Source organism: Lotus japonicus, chromosome 1 (genome assembly GCF_012489685.1).
Source record: "Lotus japonicus ecotype B-129 chromosome 1, LjGifu_v1.2".
Lineage (NCBI taxonomy): Eukaryota > Viridiplantae > Streptophyta > Magnoliopsida > Fabales > Fabaceae > Lotus > Lotus japonicus.
Genome location: NC_080041.1, coordinates 15664903 through 15683619, shown reverse-complemented (window position 1 = coordinate 15683619; position 18717 = coordinate 15664903). Strand labels below are relative to the sequence as shown.

General features: G+C 41.2%; 1 protein-coding gene, 2 long non-coding RNA genes and 1 pseudogene across 3 annotated transcripts; 3 read left to right on the top strand and 1 right to left on the bottom strand.

Moving 5' to 3' along the window:
* Nucleotides 1-579: 579 nt before the first annotated feature.
* LOC130733827 (uncharacterized) lies at nt 580-3742 on the bottom strand. The gene is made up of 5 exons (XR_009017645.1): nt 2819-3742; nt 2570-2665; nt 2216-2470; nt 1966-2061; nt 580-837 (listed from the first exon to the last, which is right to left on the bottom strand). It is a non-coding gene; the product is annotated as an uncharacterized LOC130733827 (long non-coding RNA).
* A 1001-nt stretch (nt 3743-4743) lies between these two features.
* On the top strand, nt 4744-7127 carry LOC130727995 (uncharacterized; annotated as a pseudogene).
* Nucleotides 7128-7177: 50 nt separating this feature from the next.
* Nucleotides 7178-7752, top strand: LOC130733828 (uncharacterized). The gene is made up of 3 exons (XR_009017646.1): nt 7178-7333; nt 7438-7483; nt 7706-7752. It is a non-coding gene; the product is annotated as an uncharacterized LOC130733828 (long non-coding RNA).
* Nucleotides 7753-7912: 160 nt separating this feature from the next.
* On the top strand, nt 7913-9826 carry LOC130727987 (uncharacterized). The gene is made up of 5 exons (XM_057579307.1): nt 7913-7957; nt 8338-8459; nt 9462-9572; nt 9653-9728; nt 9803-9826. Exons 1-5 carry the CDS (start codon nt 7913-7915, stop codon nt 9824-9826), a joined length of 378 nt encoding a protein of 125 aa, XP_057435290.1.
* Nucleotides 9827-18717: the final 8891 nt, after the last annotated feature.

Genomic DNA, 18717 nt, shown 5'->3' with positions numbered 1-18717 from the left:
ACGAAACATATTTCACAAGACATAAGTTTATATTAGTTTAAGCGAAACAATAAATTATACGGTATGTGACCAAACATTATATATTTTTATATTTTTATCATGGTTAATACTATCAAGTCTAATACTATTATATTGTATATAATATACTAAAACAACAACTTTATGCATTCAGACCAAAAAAAATCCACCCTACTCATATTCTCTTCATATATATCTTCTCGATTTGTCATTCACTCTTCATATGTCTTAGAGCATCTTCGGTGAGAGTTTCTCTTCCCTAAGACACTTGAAGATGTGTGTCTCACACCATTGGAGCAAATGAAATCTCCATACTGTCAAAAATTAGTGTCTACATCCAGATACTATGTCTCTTCAAATTGTGCACAAAAAATAAAAATGTTATTATTATTATACGGAAGTAAAAGTGGTTTGGTGTTGATTGTGGGGTCTACTAAAGAAACTTTTAAGAGTTGTTGGGTTGGAGTAAAACATTAATAAAGTGATTTAGATGATGTGACACTATAGAGAATTATCAAAAATAATATAAAATGAAATGTAAACACTTTAGTGAATGTGATGGATAAAAATGCTCTTATTATATCTCGCATATATTTTATATCTACTGTGGTGGAGGTGGAATTCATACACATTATTTTCCATACCTACCTAAAAGGGAAACCACGTACTCATTCATTGTCAAATAAAGTGACCTTGAACAAAATAAGAAAAATTAAATAACATGACCAATATCAAAAAGAGCAACATAATTCTTAATTTGACTTTGCCTCTGCATCTTCATCTAGTTAATGGCATGAGCAGGTACGCCACTTCTAATACCTGCGAAAAACATGCATATATAAGATCAGTGGCGGATCCAGGACCCCCGGCCAGGGTTCAAATTTTTCACATGAACACATCGGTAAAAATATAATTAAAAACAACTTTAATATGTTTATACATCAGAAATTATACAAGTCATAGTTGTCCTCTACATGATTTCATATTATGAAATCGTTGAACAATTTACACTAACAGTAGCGATTCTTTTCTCCCCTCAATCGAAGGAAAACTAAATAAAGTTAAATCTTACATAAAACTTGCAGAAATATATAAAAGCGACATTCTCTTATTATTTTACTTACTAACGAAAATAGCAGCCCAAATAAGTAAAAACAGAGGAAAAAGTACATGTCACTTGAAATTTTGTATCTGCAAATATTTATGTATATATGCACATGCAAAATATCTTAGTTTAAATTGACCAACTGAGGTGAGAAATCTAAAATGAAAACACCAGAAAAATATATTATTCTCATTGAACGTTTCCAATTCAGTAAAGATCAGATAAATGAATAATTCAATTGTCTTCAAGAATTAAGTAACTAACTCGAAACAGAAAAATTGAACAAAGGAAGCATAATTTGAGATTGAACTATTTTGTATATGATGATTCTGATTGCAGTTCTCAAATCTCAGTTGGGTGGGACTTAGGGTAGCGAGAGAAAGAGGATGAGTGACTGAGTGCGCGTGTGTGTGAGAGAGTGAGAGGAGTAAGTCTTTAGTGCAAATAGGTGCAAAACTTAGTCTACTAGTGTAATTTAAAAATTTTAGGGGGTTCAAAAAATATATTATATAGGGGTATAAGTGCAAAAAAAAATTGTTCAGGGGGTTCAATTGAACCCCCTCACTTACAAGTAGATCCGCCCATGTATAAGATCATTTGCACTATATGCGAAATGAAAAAATAGTACAAACAATTTAAAAACAAATATACATATAATTCATGTCTCAGTAAATTTTGCGCTTTGAATAATTTTGAAGTTTTCTCCGAAGAAAAAATTACTGTCTTGTATGATTAAGTTCATTAGCTTAATCAGAAATATTTATATTCATAATTAAATTTCTTTTAAATAATAATTCTGATATTGAACTCAAATAGTAAAGTCTTTTTAGGTAAATGATTACCTTCCAGCAGAAGGATGTTATGGAATGTTTGCTTTCCAAATCTACAAACTTGGCATGATACCCGAGAACTGAAGCAAGAACAACAAATCCCAAAACCTAACACATTGAAGATCAACTTGAGAGAATATCTTATTTATAGATCAACTTTTACCTTTGGCAATACTTCCAAGATCATTAAGATGAAATATTCTGCTCAACATAAACACACTTGAGAGAAGATTTATTAATAAGAGAGAGAAAAATTATTTACCGTGACAATTTTACTCCACAAGAAAGAAGATGTTGCTCCCATAGTGAGGGCAATCACAAAAGCCATTTCAAAAAAAGAGACACAAATCCAAAATACCTAACAAAGATTAGTCTGTCAAATCCAAGGGCTAACAGGAGGGCATAACCAAATTTGTTGGGATGTTTCACTTGATCATAAAATACCCGTTTTTTTACCGAAACGTGCTGAAAATGAATGGATGCCAAATGCTTTATCTCCTTTGTTGTCAGGTATATCCTATATAAATTCAGTAAGACGTTTACATTCGGCACACATACCAAAATAAAAGATTGATGTTGGAAATACACATATGTTCTAATAATATAGAGAACTTACCTTCATCACTGCCATGCCTACAATGTAGAAACTCATGAATGCAATAACAAAATTCAGCGTTTTTGGGAAGATAGCTGACCTCTTGAACATAAAAGTCTGGACATTATTATTCATTGATTAGCAATAAAAAAAGGTTTTGCTTACAGTGAGTCAGTTTTAAAACTGGCTAACCGTGGTCCAATTTAACAAACACCATCAGATAAATTAATAAAAATATGAACGATGTAGACTCATTGTATCTACACTTACCATTTTATTTTTCACCTTTCTTCATAATCTTCTTACACCTTCTACAATTCTATGGCTGCAAGCCTGCAACTTGAAGAGCAGAAACTGACGACAATAAGGAGCTTGACAGAACGTTGAACGACAGCCAGAGGTTGTTCGATGACCATCGATCAATGTAGGACTCAAGTAAATTTCAAGAAAATGGACATTTACTTGCCAAGCCCATGACGGAGCCACAACCGTCGTACAAGCAACGCCCCCATGGATCACCAAAAATCCAGATCTTAACCCAATGCCGGTGGAGGGAGAGAGGAGCAACGATGTCTTTGCGATGGCTCTCCTCGGCGACTCAGCAAGGTTTCGTGCCATGGTGGGTGGATGAGGTGGCTTCAGTCGCAAGGCTAGGATGATGGCTAGAGACACACGGTGGCGATGGCTATGTCTGGCGACACCGTGACCGTGACGGTCGTTTAGTGACATGAAACAGTGGTGATGCACGAGGATGATGACAGAGGAGCTTTGATCTGGGATCTATTGTAGGGTGTAGAAGATTTTGCAAAGGGTCATGGTGGTCGTTGGGAGAGAAGGAGAGAAGATTGTGGTGACGAGTTATGCTTTGGTATGATCGAAGAAAAGAGATTGAGGGGAGGTCAGGATGGATTGAGGTTTGGGCGATGGGAACAAGGTGGTAGCTGATGGGTTATTGGTGCTATGAGTTTCTATGTATATTGCTGATGAGATTGTTCATGCAATGGGAAAGAGAGGGGAGGATGACTTGCTATTAAAGCTGGATTTCGCCAAGGCTTATGATAACATCTAGTGGGTATTTTATCTCATGGATTGAGGAGTGTGTTTCTACGGGTTCAGTTGATGCTCTTGTCAATGGTTCTCAAACTGAATTTTTTCAAAATTGAGAAGGATCTTTGATAGGGAGATCCCTTGTCACCCTTTCTGTTTAATATATGCGTAAGTGGGGTCTCGCACATGTTGAACCAGCTCCTTAATTTTGAGATTCCTTGTGGCTTAAGGTTAGGAGATGGGCTTGGGTCAGTGACGGACCCACGTGTTGAGTGGGTGGGGCATTTGACCCCACGTCCTTGAGCCAAATTCTTCCCAATACCCCTTTATTTTGTAATATAAAATATTCAATTGCCCCCAACCAATAACTAAATGCCCCCATAGCTACACTATTTTACTTCCAATGCCACTAAAAGTTAAATCTCTTCAACTTTTTCTCTGACTTCTTTGTGGTTTTTGCATTTGACGCCACGTCCTTGAACAAAGTTTTCTCTCACTTCTTTGTACTTCTTTACTTTTTCAACAAGTCAAATATCCAAAAGATAATAGATTGGAACACATTTATCCAACTTTACTATTTCATTTCTCCAAAACCTCCGTACCCACACAGTCACACAAGAAGAAGACGAAGCTGCAGGGCATATTTCCTCTGTTCAAGTCAAAACGGTGTTGCTTTTGAAATCCACTTGTGCATCTTCTAACTCTTGCTGGTAACCATTATAAATCTCTTTACTCTTATATATATTGAATCATGTGTTATTTATTCATTAAAAAAGAAAAACCCACTTGCTATTTAGCCACTTTAGCTTCGTCTTTTGGCATTTGGCTATTAAATTCAATCATGTCACTGATCCGTTAGCTTCCAATTTATTGCTTTAGACTTTAGATTTTGCCCTTTTGCTATTGAATCATTCATTTTGATAAACTCAAATGTGTGTATTTCTTAGTTGGGTTTTGAAGATAGTGAATTGTAAATTTATAACCATGTATGTTTCACTTTTTGTTATTAAGTATTATCAATAACTCACAATCTCACTGTCTAATTTTTTATTTAAACTTTATAGACACTGTGTTTGATGCCTTTGAAATAATTTTCAGTGTCGTCACATTTAATTATGGTTGTTTGATTTTAATTCTAGACTTTATCAATGGAAAAGTTTTACAAAAGGAAGTCAACTTCAGAGTCAGAGCCTTCATCTTCTCAACCTCAAGCACTTGATAAAACCATGGGTCCATCCACAAAAAAAAAGATTTTTGGATTTTGATTCAGTAAATCTTCCTAATGATCCTGGTTTAAGGCCAAGAATTTCATGTTATCACCCTAATGATAGAGATGAAATTAGAAGATGTTATCTACAAAAGGGTCCTTGTCAACCAAAAGAGATTAGTTTTCCACAAAGAGAATTTGGAAATATTCTTCGTAGGTTCAACCCCGATTGGTATTTGAAATATGGCCATTGGTTAGAATATAGTAAAAAAGAAGATGCGGTATTTTGTTTATGTTGTTATCTCATGAGGTCCGATGTTGGAGAACATAAAGGTAGTGGAGATACATTTATAACAAAAGGCTTTACAAATTGGAAGAAAAGTGACAGGTTGCAAACTCATATTGGTGGTGCAAATAGTCCTCATAATCAAGCTTGGAGAAATTTTGAAGCTCTAATGAAACAATCACAACACATTGAAATTGCTTTGGGCAAACAATCTCATCAAATTAAAGAAGATTACCGAGTTCATTTGACTGCTATAATTGATAGCATTCGGTTTTTATTGCGCCAAGGGTTAGCTTTTCGTGGTAATGATGAGTCAAGTCTTCAAGTAATAAGGGGAATTTCCTGGTGCTTCTAGATTTTCTTTCCAACCACAATACACTATTCATCAATTTTTAAAGAATGCTCGTGGAAATCTCAAACTCATAGCTCCTAAAATACAAAAAGATATTGTTAGAGCTGCTGCTAGTGAGACTACTAGAGTTATTCTTGATGATTTGGGTGATAATTTATTTGCTATTTTGGTTGATGAATCTCGAGATATCTCAATTAAGGAACAAATGGTTGTGGCTTTACGTTATGTGAATAAGAAAAGACAAGTTATAGAGCGTCTTCTTGGTCTTATTCATGTTCCCAATACTAATGCTTTATTGCTAAAGTTGGCTTTGGACTCATTGTTTGCAAAACATGGGTTAAGCTTGTCAAGATTACGTGGACAAGGATACGATGGAGCAAGTAATATGCAAGGTGAATTTAATGGGCTCAAAAGCTTGATATTGAAAGAGAATAGTGGTGCATTCTATACTCATTGCCTTGCTCATCAACTTCAATTAGCTCTTGTTACAGTAGCAAAATGGCATGTTGAAATGACATTGTTTTTTAATACAGTTGCTAATTTGTGTAATGTTGCTGGAGCTTCATGTAAGCGTCGAGATATTGTTCGCGAAAGTCAAATTGCTAAGGTGAAAGAAGCATTGCAAAATGGAGAAATTTCTAGTGGGCGTGGTTTGAATCAAGAAATTGCCATCAAGAAGGCCGGTGATACTAGATGGGGCTCGCATTATGGTTCATTAATTAATATTGTATCTTTGTTCTCTTCAACGATTGATGTTCTTGAAATTGTTGAGGAAGATGGCAAAAGTTTGGACCAAAGAGCTGAAGCATGTGCTTTGTTGGATTATATTCAATCTTTCGAATTTGTTTTATCTTACACTTGATGAAAAATATTTTGGGGATTACAAGTGAATTATCTCAAGCATTACAAAGAAAATATCAAGATATTGTGCTATGAAATTGGTTTCAGTATCAAAGCAAAGGTTGCAAGCCATGAGAGATGATGGTTGGCATTCTTTACTCAATGTGGTTTCATTATTCTGTCAAAAACACAATGTTGCCATTCCAAATATGATTGATATCTTTCAAAAACATGGAAGATCAAGGCGCAAAATGGAGAAAGTCGCTAACACTACTACAGAAATGACATTTTGTCACGCCTCTATTATCACGGTTATAGGCGGAACCGTGATAATAGAGCAATTACCACGGTTATAAAAGGAACCGTGGTAATAGGTAACAATATTTTATTAATTTTTTTATGGACCGTGACAATAGAGAACTTTACTCTTCAATTTTTTTCAGAATTTTTCCTAAACCCTCTCTCCCACTCGATCTCCCACTCTCCCACTCGATCTCCCACTCTCCATCGACCTGTTCCCTATCTACCACCGTCGCTGCTCTCTTCTTCCTCCGATCGTAACCCTTCAAATCCCTAACCCTTTGGCTAGCTCTACCTCTCCCTCGCCGGCGGCGACGTCCGCGTCCTCATCATCCCCTTCCCCGATGAACATGCCCCTGCCGTCGACGACGACCTGAAGCCTCCCCTGCAGCGGCGATCCAGAACCCGCAGATCGAGGAACTCGTCGTTGCTCCGCACTGCTGTCAGGTTCGCGAAATCCAAGCACCACAAAGGTGAGGGGAACGACATTGCGGCGGTGGCGGAGAAGGAGAAGAAGGAGTGGAGCGAAGAGGACGTTGAGGTTTGAAGAAGCAGATGACGAAGCATCCCATGTGGAAACATGGATAGTGGGAAGCGATGCAGCCTTCATTGTGCAACACAGGGTGGACAACATGATCTGGGAGAAGAGAAGCGACGATTCTGAAAGGAATTCTGGAAATCCAAGGCTGCTTGTGTGAAAAGAGTTGCAGAATTGAAGAAAGGGTTTCATAATGCAAAAGCTGCTTCCTAATGGTAAATGCACTTTTGATTTTTGTCAAATTCATTGCATGTTTGGTTATTTTGTCAACATTATTTTGTCAGTTCTAACTTTTTGACTCATCTACCTGCAACTGAAGGGAAAATCAGAGTTAGAGCTTGGAGCAGACATTGAAATATTTACAGGTCAGCATTGGTTTTGCGTTGACAATGATTCATTAGCAACTTGGCATGAATTTGCCAGTCTAATGTAGTTTATGTTCTTTCATAGTTATAGTTTGTTGTCAGCATATGCTTTATCAATTCTTGATCTCTTGCCAAGCACCACATGGATCTTTAGAGAAATTGAAGTTTAACATGGTTTACAATGTATGTCTTAACAATATCTGAACCTTTTTCTTTTTGCAGGTCATAAAGATTAGAGAAATTGTTGGCTTGAAGTTAAAAAGGAGAAGAAAAAAAAACTAGATTTTGTGGTAAGTATTTGTCCAATTTGTGGCTTGGTGTGTATTGTGGTATCATTGCATCATTTAGAATCTTTTGAACCTGATTCTTTCTTGTGCTCATTTTTGCTACTACTAGGTTGAGCAGAGCTGCATCAATTGTGGTGTTTGCATGGGCAAGTACTTCAGTGAGACATTTAAACTCAATGATGATGATGTAAGTGATTCATCTTGGAACAAAGGAATTTTGTGTTTGTGTGTGTGTGAGAGAGAGAGAGAGATGGTCATAAGTTGGTGTCTGTTCTCTCTATAAATGTAGCATGTAGTTTGGTGATGGGTTATAAGAATTGTTAAATCATCCAGGTTTCCGTTATGCAACATGTTCTGTTGCATAAAGACCCCCAAACTAAAGACACCCAAAAGACTCAGCCACCCCTCCTTCCCCTCAGCCACCCCTCCCTTCCCCTAAAGACTCCCAAACACACCCTAAGAGACCAATTGTATTGCTATTTTCATTGTAAATTCCCACTTGTTCTTTTCTTTTTTGCTTGTGTATTTGCCTAATTTTAATTACTCTTGTTTAATTTGAAGGATTAGAATTGCAATCAGTGTATCCTGCTTGGGAATCGGAAAATTGCAGAGGAGCATGTGCCACGGCTGGAGCTCATAGTCATAGGCAAAGTTACTTGGTTGATTTGTTGTATCAATTTGTCAAAAAGGTATTTTGTTTTACATCTTTGCTTTGTTTTTCCTTGCCTTACCTTCATTTCAGCTTGATTTGTTTTTCCTTGCTTTGTATCAATTAAGTGAGTTTTGACATATGGTTCAGAATTTAAGCTGCATATGTATACATAAAAGCTAAGTTCCTGTGAGCAAAAGAGATAACTGTGTACAGTACATGTTGACAAATAGAAATAGAGAACTAATTGAGGCCAGGTCAGCGGAGGCTTATCATGTGTAGTTTACTTCTATGTCTATTGTTTAATTTGTGTCACCTTGTGTTTGGTTATCTCATTTATATGAGCTCATGACAACATATGTACCCATAAAAGCTAAGCTCCGGTGAGCAAAAGAGATAACAGCTCATGTTTACGGGCATCTTGTTCTGCGTAGGACTTTTGTTCTCTTTCTCTATTTTTTTTTTTGAATGAGTCTCAACGCTGTATGAATTTGAAATATGTGCTATTTAGTATGTGGTTGCGGAGTCACTTTTCAGGGTTGGTAGGCCTTATTAGTTATAATCCTGAACCTCTTAGACATTGTTATTTGAAATGATTGAATGAGCTGTTATTTAACATGATATTAATTCAAGTTGTCGAGCAGAATCTTCTTGTTGCCAATAAAATGCATACTGGAGATCTGATCTGAATAATTACAACTTGTGAAAGGTTAATAGGGAGTCTAATAAACTTTTCTATTTTTGACCAACATGATTCTTGAGCACCCACAATCTAAAAAATCAATTTAGTGTTCTGTACCACCCATTCTGTCGTTTCTGCTTTTAATTGCTTGCTAGAAATACAAATTCATTTCCTTAAGAAAATCAGTTCTGATCATCGATCTGAGCTTATATTTGTTTAAAATTTTAGTAAAATAGAACTCAAAATAAGACATGAAAATAGCAATATTGGGTGTTGGAATGCAGTAATATTGGGTGTTGGTTGTGATTAATGCCACTACTTGATTTATTAATATTATAATTTAACATGTCTTGCTTGTAGGGCACATTGGGTGTTGGTTGTGATTAATGCCACTACAGGGACCTTATTTTACTTGGATCCTATACATGGTAGTTTGAATCAACGCAAAGTCATGAAAGAGATGTTTGATAAGTAAGCTTATATAGATCTACTTGCTATGTTAGTCATGCTATTCAAATATTTAATCATGAGTTTTTCATTCAATTTGTTAGTGCAATGATGATCTACCGTGCTAATTGCAATGACAAGAGGATTACATGGTCCAAAGCCAAATGGAATACTATAAAGGTATACATATTTACATAACTGAAAACAATTAGATCTACCAAATCACTGTTATATATTATATTTGTTTTTTGTAGTGCCCTGCTCAAACAATGATATAGATTGCGGGTACTATGTACTAAGCTTTCTAAAGATGATAATTGCGCACAAAAAATCTACAATTCCACAAGCGGTATGAAACTTTGACTAAATTCTTAATTTTTCCTATTTTTAAGTGTGACTCTAAATTTTGTTACTTTTACCATCATTTTGCAGTACTTCTCCGATTGTCAATTTGGCTTCTATGACGAGGATCAACTAAATGAAATTAAAGAAGAGTGGGCTACTTATGTGTTAAAGAATTTTGCCTAGTGTGGGCTATTTGGTTTAATTCCTTGTGAGAGTATGGACTACTTATGGTTAGGAACTGTACTGCGCATGTTTTTTGAGAGTATTTGGTTCAAACAGTGTACTGTACTGGCTAGTGTGGGCTATTTGGTTTAATTTCTTGTGAGAGTATGTTCTCAATAACAATTAGTATTGTTTTCTTATTCAAGGTTGGAATATTTGAGTAATTTGGCTAGAATATCTAAATGTTGGTGATTTTATGCAATTTATTTTTCAATATAAACGTACTAAAATTTATGCACAGACCAGGAAAAAAAAAATAAAAAAATCTGTAGCTATTTCGCAGAATATGACCTATTGTCACGGTTAAAACCGTGGCAATAGAGGTCACCTATTGCCACGGTTACGAGCTTAACCGTGACAATAGGTGGAATCTATTGTCATGGTTAAGTACGTAACCGTGGCAATAGATGGCCTCTATTGCCACGGTTAAGGACGTAACCGTGACAATAGAAGGAACCTATTGTAAAGGACTCTTAGCTCATTTGAGAAATAACAAGCTCGAAATTCAGTTACTTTCTCTCTCTAAGCGGTTACGCTCTCATTCTCTCTAGGAATCTCACATCACGTTCCTTGCACCTTAGGTACTATACCTCATCTCAATGTTCATGATGGAATATTTGGCGCCGTTTGTGGGGAACGATAGATTTTGATTCCCGGACTACGTGGATTGCAATTGAATTTGGAGAATTCCGATTCTCTGTGTAAATTTCTTCAGTTTTCAGTTTTTCACTTGAAGTTCTTCAGTTCACCAATCAGGATCGATGGAAACACGTCGTCGACGACGCGACGAAGATCAGGAACGGCGGCGCGTTTCGCCTCCACGTCGCGTGAGAGGCAGGCCGCGACGCGAGCAAGTTCGCCGTGAAAAAACCGATCAGTTAACTCCTCCTCCACCACCACCTCCACCTCCTTCTCCAACGCCTCTGTTACCTTCTTCGCCGACTTCACCGGAGCAGCAGAGATCACCAGCGCACTCATCCGGAGTTTCGGGAGAGGAGAAAGCGGCACCTCAGGCCAAGACTGGAGGCGTTTCATCCGTAGTGTTGATGATATACGACAGCGGAACGATTACTTGCAAGAAGCACGCCTGTGCGCGGGCTTTCAAGAACGGGTTGCAGCCGGGAAAGCTGAACAACAAGTTGAGTCGCAAGCCGGCTCGGTCCATGGCGGAGATCCGGACGCGAGCAAACACCTACATCCTGGACGAGGAAGATGATGCTTTCAAGCGAAGGTGCGCGAAAAAGGAGAAAGACGGCGAACCAGGGGACGTTTCGCCGGAAGAAAAGTGGAATAAGGAGAGGGGAGAGGGCAGCAGAAAGCGGGAAAGGAAGGTGAGGACAGGAGAAAAGGCTGCGAAGGAGCCGTTGTACCCCAAGAGGGAAAATTTTGAGCGCCGCAGACCGTGGTATCAAGCTGATCCTCGCCGGCGAGAGGAGTCAGGTAAGAGTCTTAATGCACACCTGACGGAGTTGCTTCTGGAGGTCAAAGCAACTCACGCGGTTGAGGAAGGCGAGAAAGAGGCCGATCCGCCCCGAGTAACGTTGGATAAAACAAAGTGGTGCGAGTACCACCGCTCGGCAGGCCACGACACGGGAGATTGCTTTACCCTGAAGAACGAGATCGAGAGGCTCATTCGAGCGGGACGATCGCAGATGAACGACCGTGGCGATTGGTGGAATGGAGAGCGGCAGCAAGGGAACCGGTATAAAGGGGGCCGTCAGCGGGATGACCGCCGACGCACGCCAACCGCTGACAAGAAGGAAATAATGGCAACAAGGAAGAAGGGGGCGGAAGAAACCTTTAATAAAGACCTTGAGCCGCCAGTTGGGACAATAAACACAATCACGGGTGGCTTTGGCGGGGGCGGGGATACAGCGTCGGCGAGGCGAAGGCACGTGAGAGCAGTGACATCAGTGCAACAGTACGAAACTCCATTCGGTTTCCAGCATCCATATATTGTGATATCGTCGGCAGATTTCGAAGGAATCAGGACACACAAAGACGATTCTGTGGTTGTGATGATAAGGATCAACAGTTTTAACGTGCGACGGGTTCTTTTGGACCAAGGGAGCTCCGCGGACATCATCTATGGGGATGCTTTTGATCGATTAGGATTGACGGACAAAGATCTAATGCCCTATACAGGAACGTTGGTATGCTTCTCGGGCGAGCAAGTCTGGGTGCGCGGATATGTAGATCTGGACACAGTCTTTGGTATCGACGATAACGCCAAGCTACTCCGTGTAAGGTATCTTGTATTGCAGGTTGTGGCATCCTACAACGTCATCATTGGAAGGAACACACTCAATCGCCTCTGCGCAGTAATTTCGACGGCACACCTGGCGGTGAAATATCCGCTGATAAGCGAAAAAGTAGGAAAGATTGTAGTTGATCAAAGGAGGGCGAGAGAATTTTACAACAACGGTCTTAGCCTGTATGGAAAGAAAGGAGCTGGCGAGGGACACAGGTGTCATGAGGTTGAGGTCATCCAAGGTAATCAGGGCAGGCCGGGGGGATCGAAGCAGGAGGTTGACAGGAAGATAGCAAGATCAAAGAGCAATGCAGGACGGGTCGGGGTAGATGGCGGAATAGGTAAGGATGGACAGTTCACGGACGCTCATGCAGAGGAGCGTTGGGCAAATGTGATCGCAGACTAAGAGGCATATAAATTTAGCAGGGGGTGTTGGCGATCGAGCCCAGGCTTACGGTTAATCAGGAGAGACGCTTGGAGAAGCTGGTAAAGGAGAACTTTGACCTCTTCTGCTGGAGCTGAAAAGACCCAGAATTCTGGGAACTGCTGATGTTCAGAAAACCAAATTTCTTGAGTTCAAGGCGAGAGGAGGAGAAGAGAAAGGGAATTGTGATTCAAGAAATGGGCCAGTGGATCGTCCAGCAGGGCAGGGGCGAGAAAAGAGATGATAAGGCGCGCGAGTGGTCTAAGGAGAGAAAGAAGGCGAGGAGAGGGAAACCAGTGAGTCGTCGCCCGGGTAAAGCAAAAAGAGAGTCAAAATATTGGAAGCCTGTGGGTTTGGTAGTTTTTAAGCCAGGGATGTCCAAGTACGACAGGAAAAAGAGTAAAATGGGAGAAGTTCCTCACCACCACGGGGCGGGCATGGAAGGAGGCCAGCCAAGAAGTAATGATGAATGGCTAGTGAGCACGTCTGGCTCGAAAGAGGTGGCTATGGGGATGATACTTTGACCTGAGGGGCGGGGAGCGGAAGCGTGTGGAAAGCGGAGCCGAGGACGCGGCAAAGATCAGGAACGGGAACATAGTAACAAAACCAAAAATTAGGACCAAAAATAAAAATGCACTCTTTTTCTCCGCCACAGGAGTTTTTTAATGAGGCATCCCTCCCATGTAAAATTTTTACAAATCAAATACAAAAGGATATTCTCAAGTAATACTCCTAGCTGGACTACAATATGACAGTCGCTCGGTGGGAAAAATTCCCGGAATGTGGCGATCCCAACACGACCTTGATGTCTGGGGATCACTCCGGGAAAGTCCGACGCAAACCGCTGCTACCCGGATAGCAACTCAACTAACATGTCACGTTCGCCCGGTGGGAAAAATTCCCTGAAGGTGGCAATCCCAACACGACCTTGATTTCTGGGGATTGCTCTGGAAAGTCTGGCGCGAATCGCTGACCTCTTGTTGGCGATGTGTGCGGGAAAGCTCCTTGTCCAAGGGCAATCAGTTTATCCCCAAAAGTCTCCCTGAAATATGGGCAAACGAGACCTCCCCGAAACATGGGCGAGAACAAAAACTAGGCATAAGTCTGGGTAAACCTATATGGCCATTGGGTGCCTAGCACTGTAAGCCCTCGCCGGGATAAAACCGGCGAGGTCACACCTGCTCTTACGGGAAATATTGGTCCGAGGAGAAAACCTCAACCCAAGGCTGAGCTAAAGTCCTATTTTCACTAGCACACATTCAAAATCGCTACACGAGCACAAAATGCAAAGCCCGAAGGGCACAAGGGCGCGAACAAGGAATGAAATAAACAAACGAAATCGCAGCAAATTTTCATTAAATAACGTCGGGCGATATTGATTACAAAAAAAAAACAAAAAAAAGGAAGGTAAGAAAAATCAATACAAAATATTCACACTACACTAACATTTTCTGCCACTCCTGCGTTTTCAACAGCAGCGAAATATGCAGCATTGAAGCCCGGGGGATCGCCCGAGCCGACCAATCCCTAGGGGGTGACCTTCTTTAAAGCTCCCGTCCCGCTGAGGTCAATCCCCTCGTAAAGATATTGGACTTGAGCTTTGGCGAGGAAGAAGTCGCGACCACGCTCTTCCACGGCATCAGCAGCAGCCCTGGTCGCCAGTCGTGCCCGGAGAGTTCTGACCTCAGAATCCGCTGTAGGATCACGCGCTTACCACTACGCCAAAACCAATTGGTGTTAGTGAGGGCGCAACGTTATTTCTTATAGCGTAGCAGACAGCGCCCCGTTTCGAATGCTACCTGCAGGCAGGATGCTGGCCCACCTGGACCCAACAATCCCCCCCCCCCAGCACCTGCCAGCCAAACTAGCTGCACAGCATGCCTTCCGTGGGATTCGAACACGGGACCTGGCTCTGATACCACTTGTTGGGGAGAGTCACGGCGAGGACCCACGGAGCAAGGTCGAGGGGAAACACCAAGGAGATCTTAGACACCACATCTTAACCCAAAACCTTAAGGCATTAGGTTTATGGGTCACATCTCTTATAAACTCTTCCTCCTACCTTGACTTCTCTGATGTGGGACTTGACTTATAGACAATAAGTTATGTGTTAAGCCGTCTACCAATAAAACATTATCAATGCATGGACTACTATCTACACAAATAGTACCAGTACCAATAATTTTACCCTTTTCATTTCCTCCAAAGCCAACTTCGCCTCCAGGCTTAAGTTTCAGCTCTCGGAACATACGCTTTTCTCCCGTCATGTGACGCGAGCATCCACTGTCCAGATACCATGATTGGTGTTTCAGTGGAGCTATCAAGGATATCTGCAACATAGATAATCTTGTCCTTAGGTACCCACTTTCTGGGTCCTCTTTTGTTAGTTACCCCAAGGGTTCTGATCACCTTGGGTGTCTCAACATGATATTTTAAAGGAATATTTGCATGATATTTAGTCATAGAGAAAGATCCCTTTTTAAGAGGGTTTTTAGCAACTTCAGCAGGTACAGAATCAGGCAATATGGTACCAGAGGGAACAAAGCATTCATACAAGGATTTAGCTTTAGACACAGAAGGCTCATTTCTAATTGGTTTAGAATAGCCAATGCCATGCATTCCATTTCTGCTTACACCATAGATCATTGAAGCCATTAAGCTTCTATCTACGCTTTTAGCCAGGAATCTTTGAAAAGATTTTTCATACTTAGATTCATGCTTACTATCAGAGGCATCGCAGGCAATAACTTCTTCTAACTTTGCAATTTGATTCTTAAGCACAGAGTTAGAATTAACTAAAGCATGGTTATCATTTTTCAAATCAGATATGATTTTCTCATGTTCAGAAGGAGTTTTAGAAACAGCAGATAAGTTCTTTTTCAGCTTCTTATGCTTAGACAACAAGGAGTTATACTTATCCATGATATCAGACAAAGCATGTTTCAGTTCAGAGGTAGAGAAGGAAGCAAATACCTCATTTTCATCGTCAGAGTCTGGATCTCCTTCTGATTCTGAGTCAGAGTCAACAGCTTCCTTTGACTCTGTTCCTTTGTCTTTGACAATAGCCATGAGTCCTTGGACTTCACCATCAGAGTCAACATCCTCTGACTCTGATTCATCGAATGTCACCATCAGACTCTTCTTGGTCTTGAAGTGCTTCTTTGGCTTCTTGTCCTTCTTCAATTTTGGACAGTCACTTTTGTAGTGCCCTGATTCTTTGCACTCAAAGCAAGTGACTTCCTTGATTGATGACTTCTTCTGACCTGAGGATTCAGACTTTCCTCTTGCCTTTCCAGAGCCTTTGAACTTGCTCTGCCTGTGCTTCCAGATGCGGTTGAGTCTCTTGGAGATCAGAGTCAGCTCATCTTCATCAGAATCTTCTGATGCTTCTTCAGATTCTTCTTCTTCAGCTTGAAGAGCCTTTGACTTCTCAACCTTAGCCTTTTCAGATTTGGATTTCAAGGCTATGGACTTTTTCCTCAGATCTTGCATCTCTGAGCGCTTCAGCTCATGGCATTTCAAAATGCTGATGAGTTCTTCTAAACTCATATTCTCAACATCTCTCGTGAGCTCTATTGAAGTCACCAAAGGCATCCAACTTTCAGGAAGACACCTGATGACCCTTATGACGTGATCTTTTGTTGTGTAGCTCTTGTTGAGAGGACGTATGCCAGCTACAAGCAGTTGAAATCTGGAGAACATTTCTTCAATGGACTCATTTGGCTCCATGATGAAGGATTCATACTTTTGGATCAAAGACAATGCCTTTGATTCTTTGACTTTCTTGTTTCCTTCATGAGACATCTTCAGAGAATCAAAAATGCCTTTAGCAAACTCACGATCTGTAATCTTCTGGTACTCCTCATAGGAGATAGCACTTAGAAGAATTGCTCTTGCTTTATGATGTTGTGAGTACAGCTTCTTTTGATCTGCAGACATCTCTGACCTTGGGATCTTTTTGCCATCTGCATCAACTGGACGCTCATAGCCATCCACAATAATATCCCAGAGATCTGCATCGAAACCCAGAAAGAAACTTTCCAGTCTATCTTTCCAATATTCGAACCTTTGACCATCGAACATAGGAGGCTTTGCGTTGTAACCATCTCTTTGAGTTTCACTGGTGGTGGCAGCCATTGTTTTTCACACCGGCCCGGATCACTGAACACTGTTAGGTGTGGTAATCAGAGCTGGAAGGAACGTTCTGAGCAGCTTGAGGTTCTGGAATGGAAGCAGAAGCAGCAGGAGTAAACAGAACTGGTGCAAGTCGCTCTGCCTCAGCCTCAGCTTCAAGACGTTCGGCCTCAAGTCTGGCTTGTTCAGCCTGAGCTGCTGCTTGACGGGCAGCTTCTTCTTCTTGTTCTTTCTGTCTCTTGGCTTCTTCAATGGCTTCAAGAAGCTTGGTTCTCTGTTCGAGTTCATGAAGAGCCACCCTCCTAGCAAACCTTTGCTTTGCAGCCTCAATGCTCTGACTTCCCTCTGCATGCAGGAGCTGCAGCATAACGGGAAACTGAGCCACCAGCCAAGTGCTCAAATTGTTCCACTCATCAGCCACATTTTCAGCATTCTCACTGAGGTCAGTCTGACCGTGCACATTGCGGAGCCTCAAGGAGGCTTCATGATTGAAAATATTGATGCACTCAGAGAGAGATGTGGGTTGAAGGTGAGTATAGGGAATGATGGAGAGGTTGGGTGCAGGAGAGGCTGGGTGATTGCTGCTATGAGCTTCAGAGGCACCTTGTGGAGAACCAATGTTAATTATGGGAGCATTGGGTTCAGAGGTTCCACGGTGAGGGTCTGAAGTTTCAACCAGAGGGTGAGGTGATCTAACCGAGGATTGGTTAGATACTGATTGTTCAGGTTCAGGGTCTGGTTGAATTGGCTCTTGTTGGTCAGGGACAGGGTGAGCCTGTTGGACTAAGGGGTCTGCCTCTTGGATAGGATTGGCCAAGATAGGTTCATCTGGGTCAACTAGACGTTCAGGTCTAGGGCCAGGATATTGCCTAGGGCTTGGACAGGTAAGGTAATATTCTTCCAAGGCAGATACCTTCTCTTTCCTAACCTCCATGAATTTTCTAAGTGATTCAGAGGTATTGGAGGGAGGAGAGTCAAAGACATTGATGGGGAAGGATACAGGTGTGAAGGCTGATGAAGAGTCTGTATCCGTGGTTCTGACAGCAGGACGTGCTGATGCTCTGGGAGCAGAGTGATCAGACGTTCTGGGTTGTGGTTCTGTTGGTTTGGGTTCTGGTTGGTTGGGGATGATGGGTTCAGAAGTTAATGGGTCGTATGGAATGGTAAGGAGAGAGGTTGGATCTTCTGACCTAGAGGGTTGGTTCTGAAGCAAATTCCAGAGTGGTGCTTCAGTAGGAGAAGGTTGAAAAAATGAAGATCTTGGGGAATGTGGTGGAGAGGTGGTTTGTGCGGCTGGCTGGGATTCATGAATAGGAGTGAGAGGATTTGAAGAGTGTTGGAGTAAGGCAGAAATTGGGAGTGCATCAAATAAATTCAAATCATCATCAGAGGTAAGTGCAGGCTTACTTGAATGTGCTGATGATCGAGTCACTCTGGCAGGAGGTTCAGTCCTTCTGACCTCTGCAGCAGCTGGTTCCACCCGAGTAGGCTTCACCACAATTCTGACTTTCTTCTGCTTCTTCTTTGGAGGACCATCCTCACTATCATCACCATCATCATCATCAGGCTTGCTCTTCGCCTTCTTGACCAGAGGGACATCAGATTCCTCTGAGGATTCGTCCAGAACCATCTTCCTCTTGGTTTTCTTCTTGGGAGGAGAAGGAAACTCTGGAGCTGGTGGAAGTCTGCTGACGAAATCATCAAGGTCAATCTCGAATCCTTGAGCCCTGAGGTCTTCAACATAGCATCTGATGGCTTCAGGATGGTCTGCTTGAGTCCACAGAGGGTAGTCA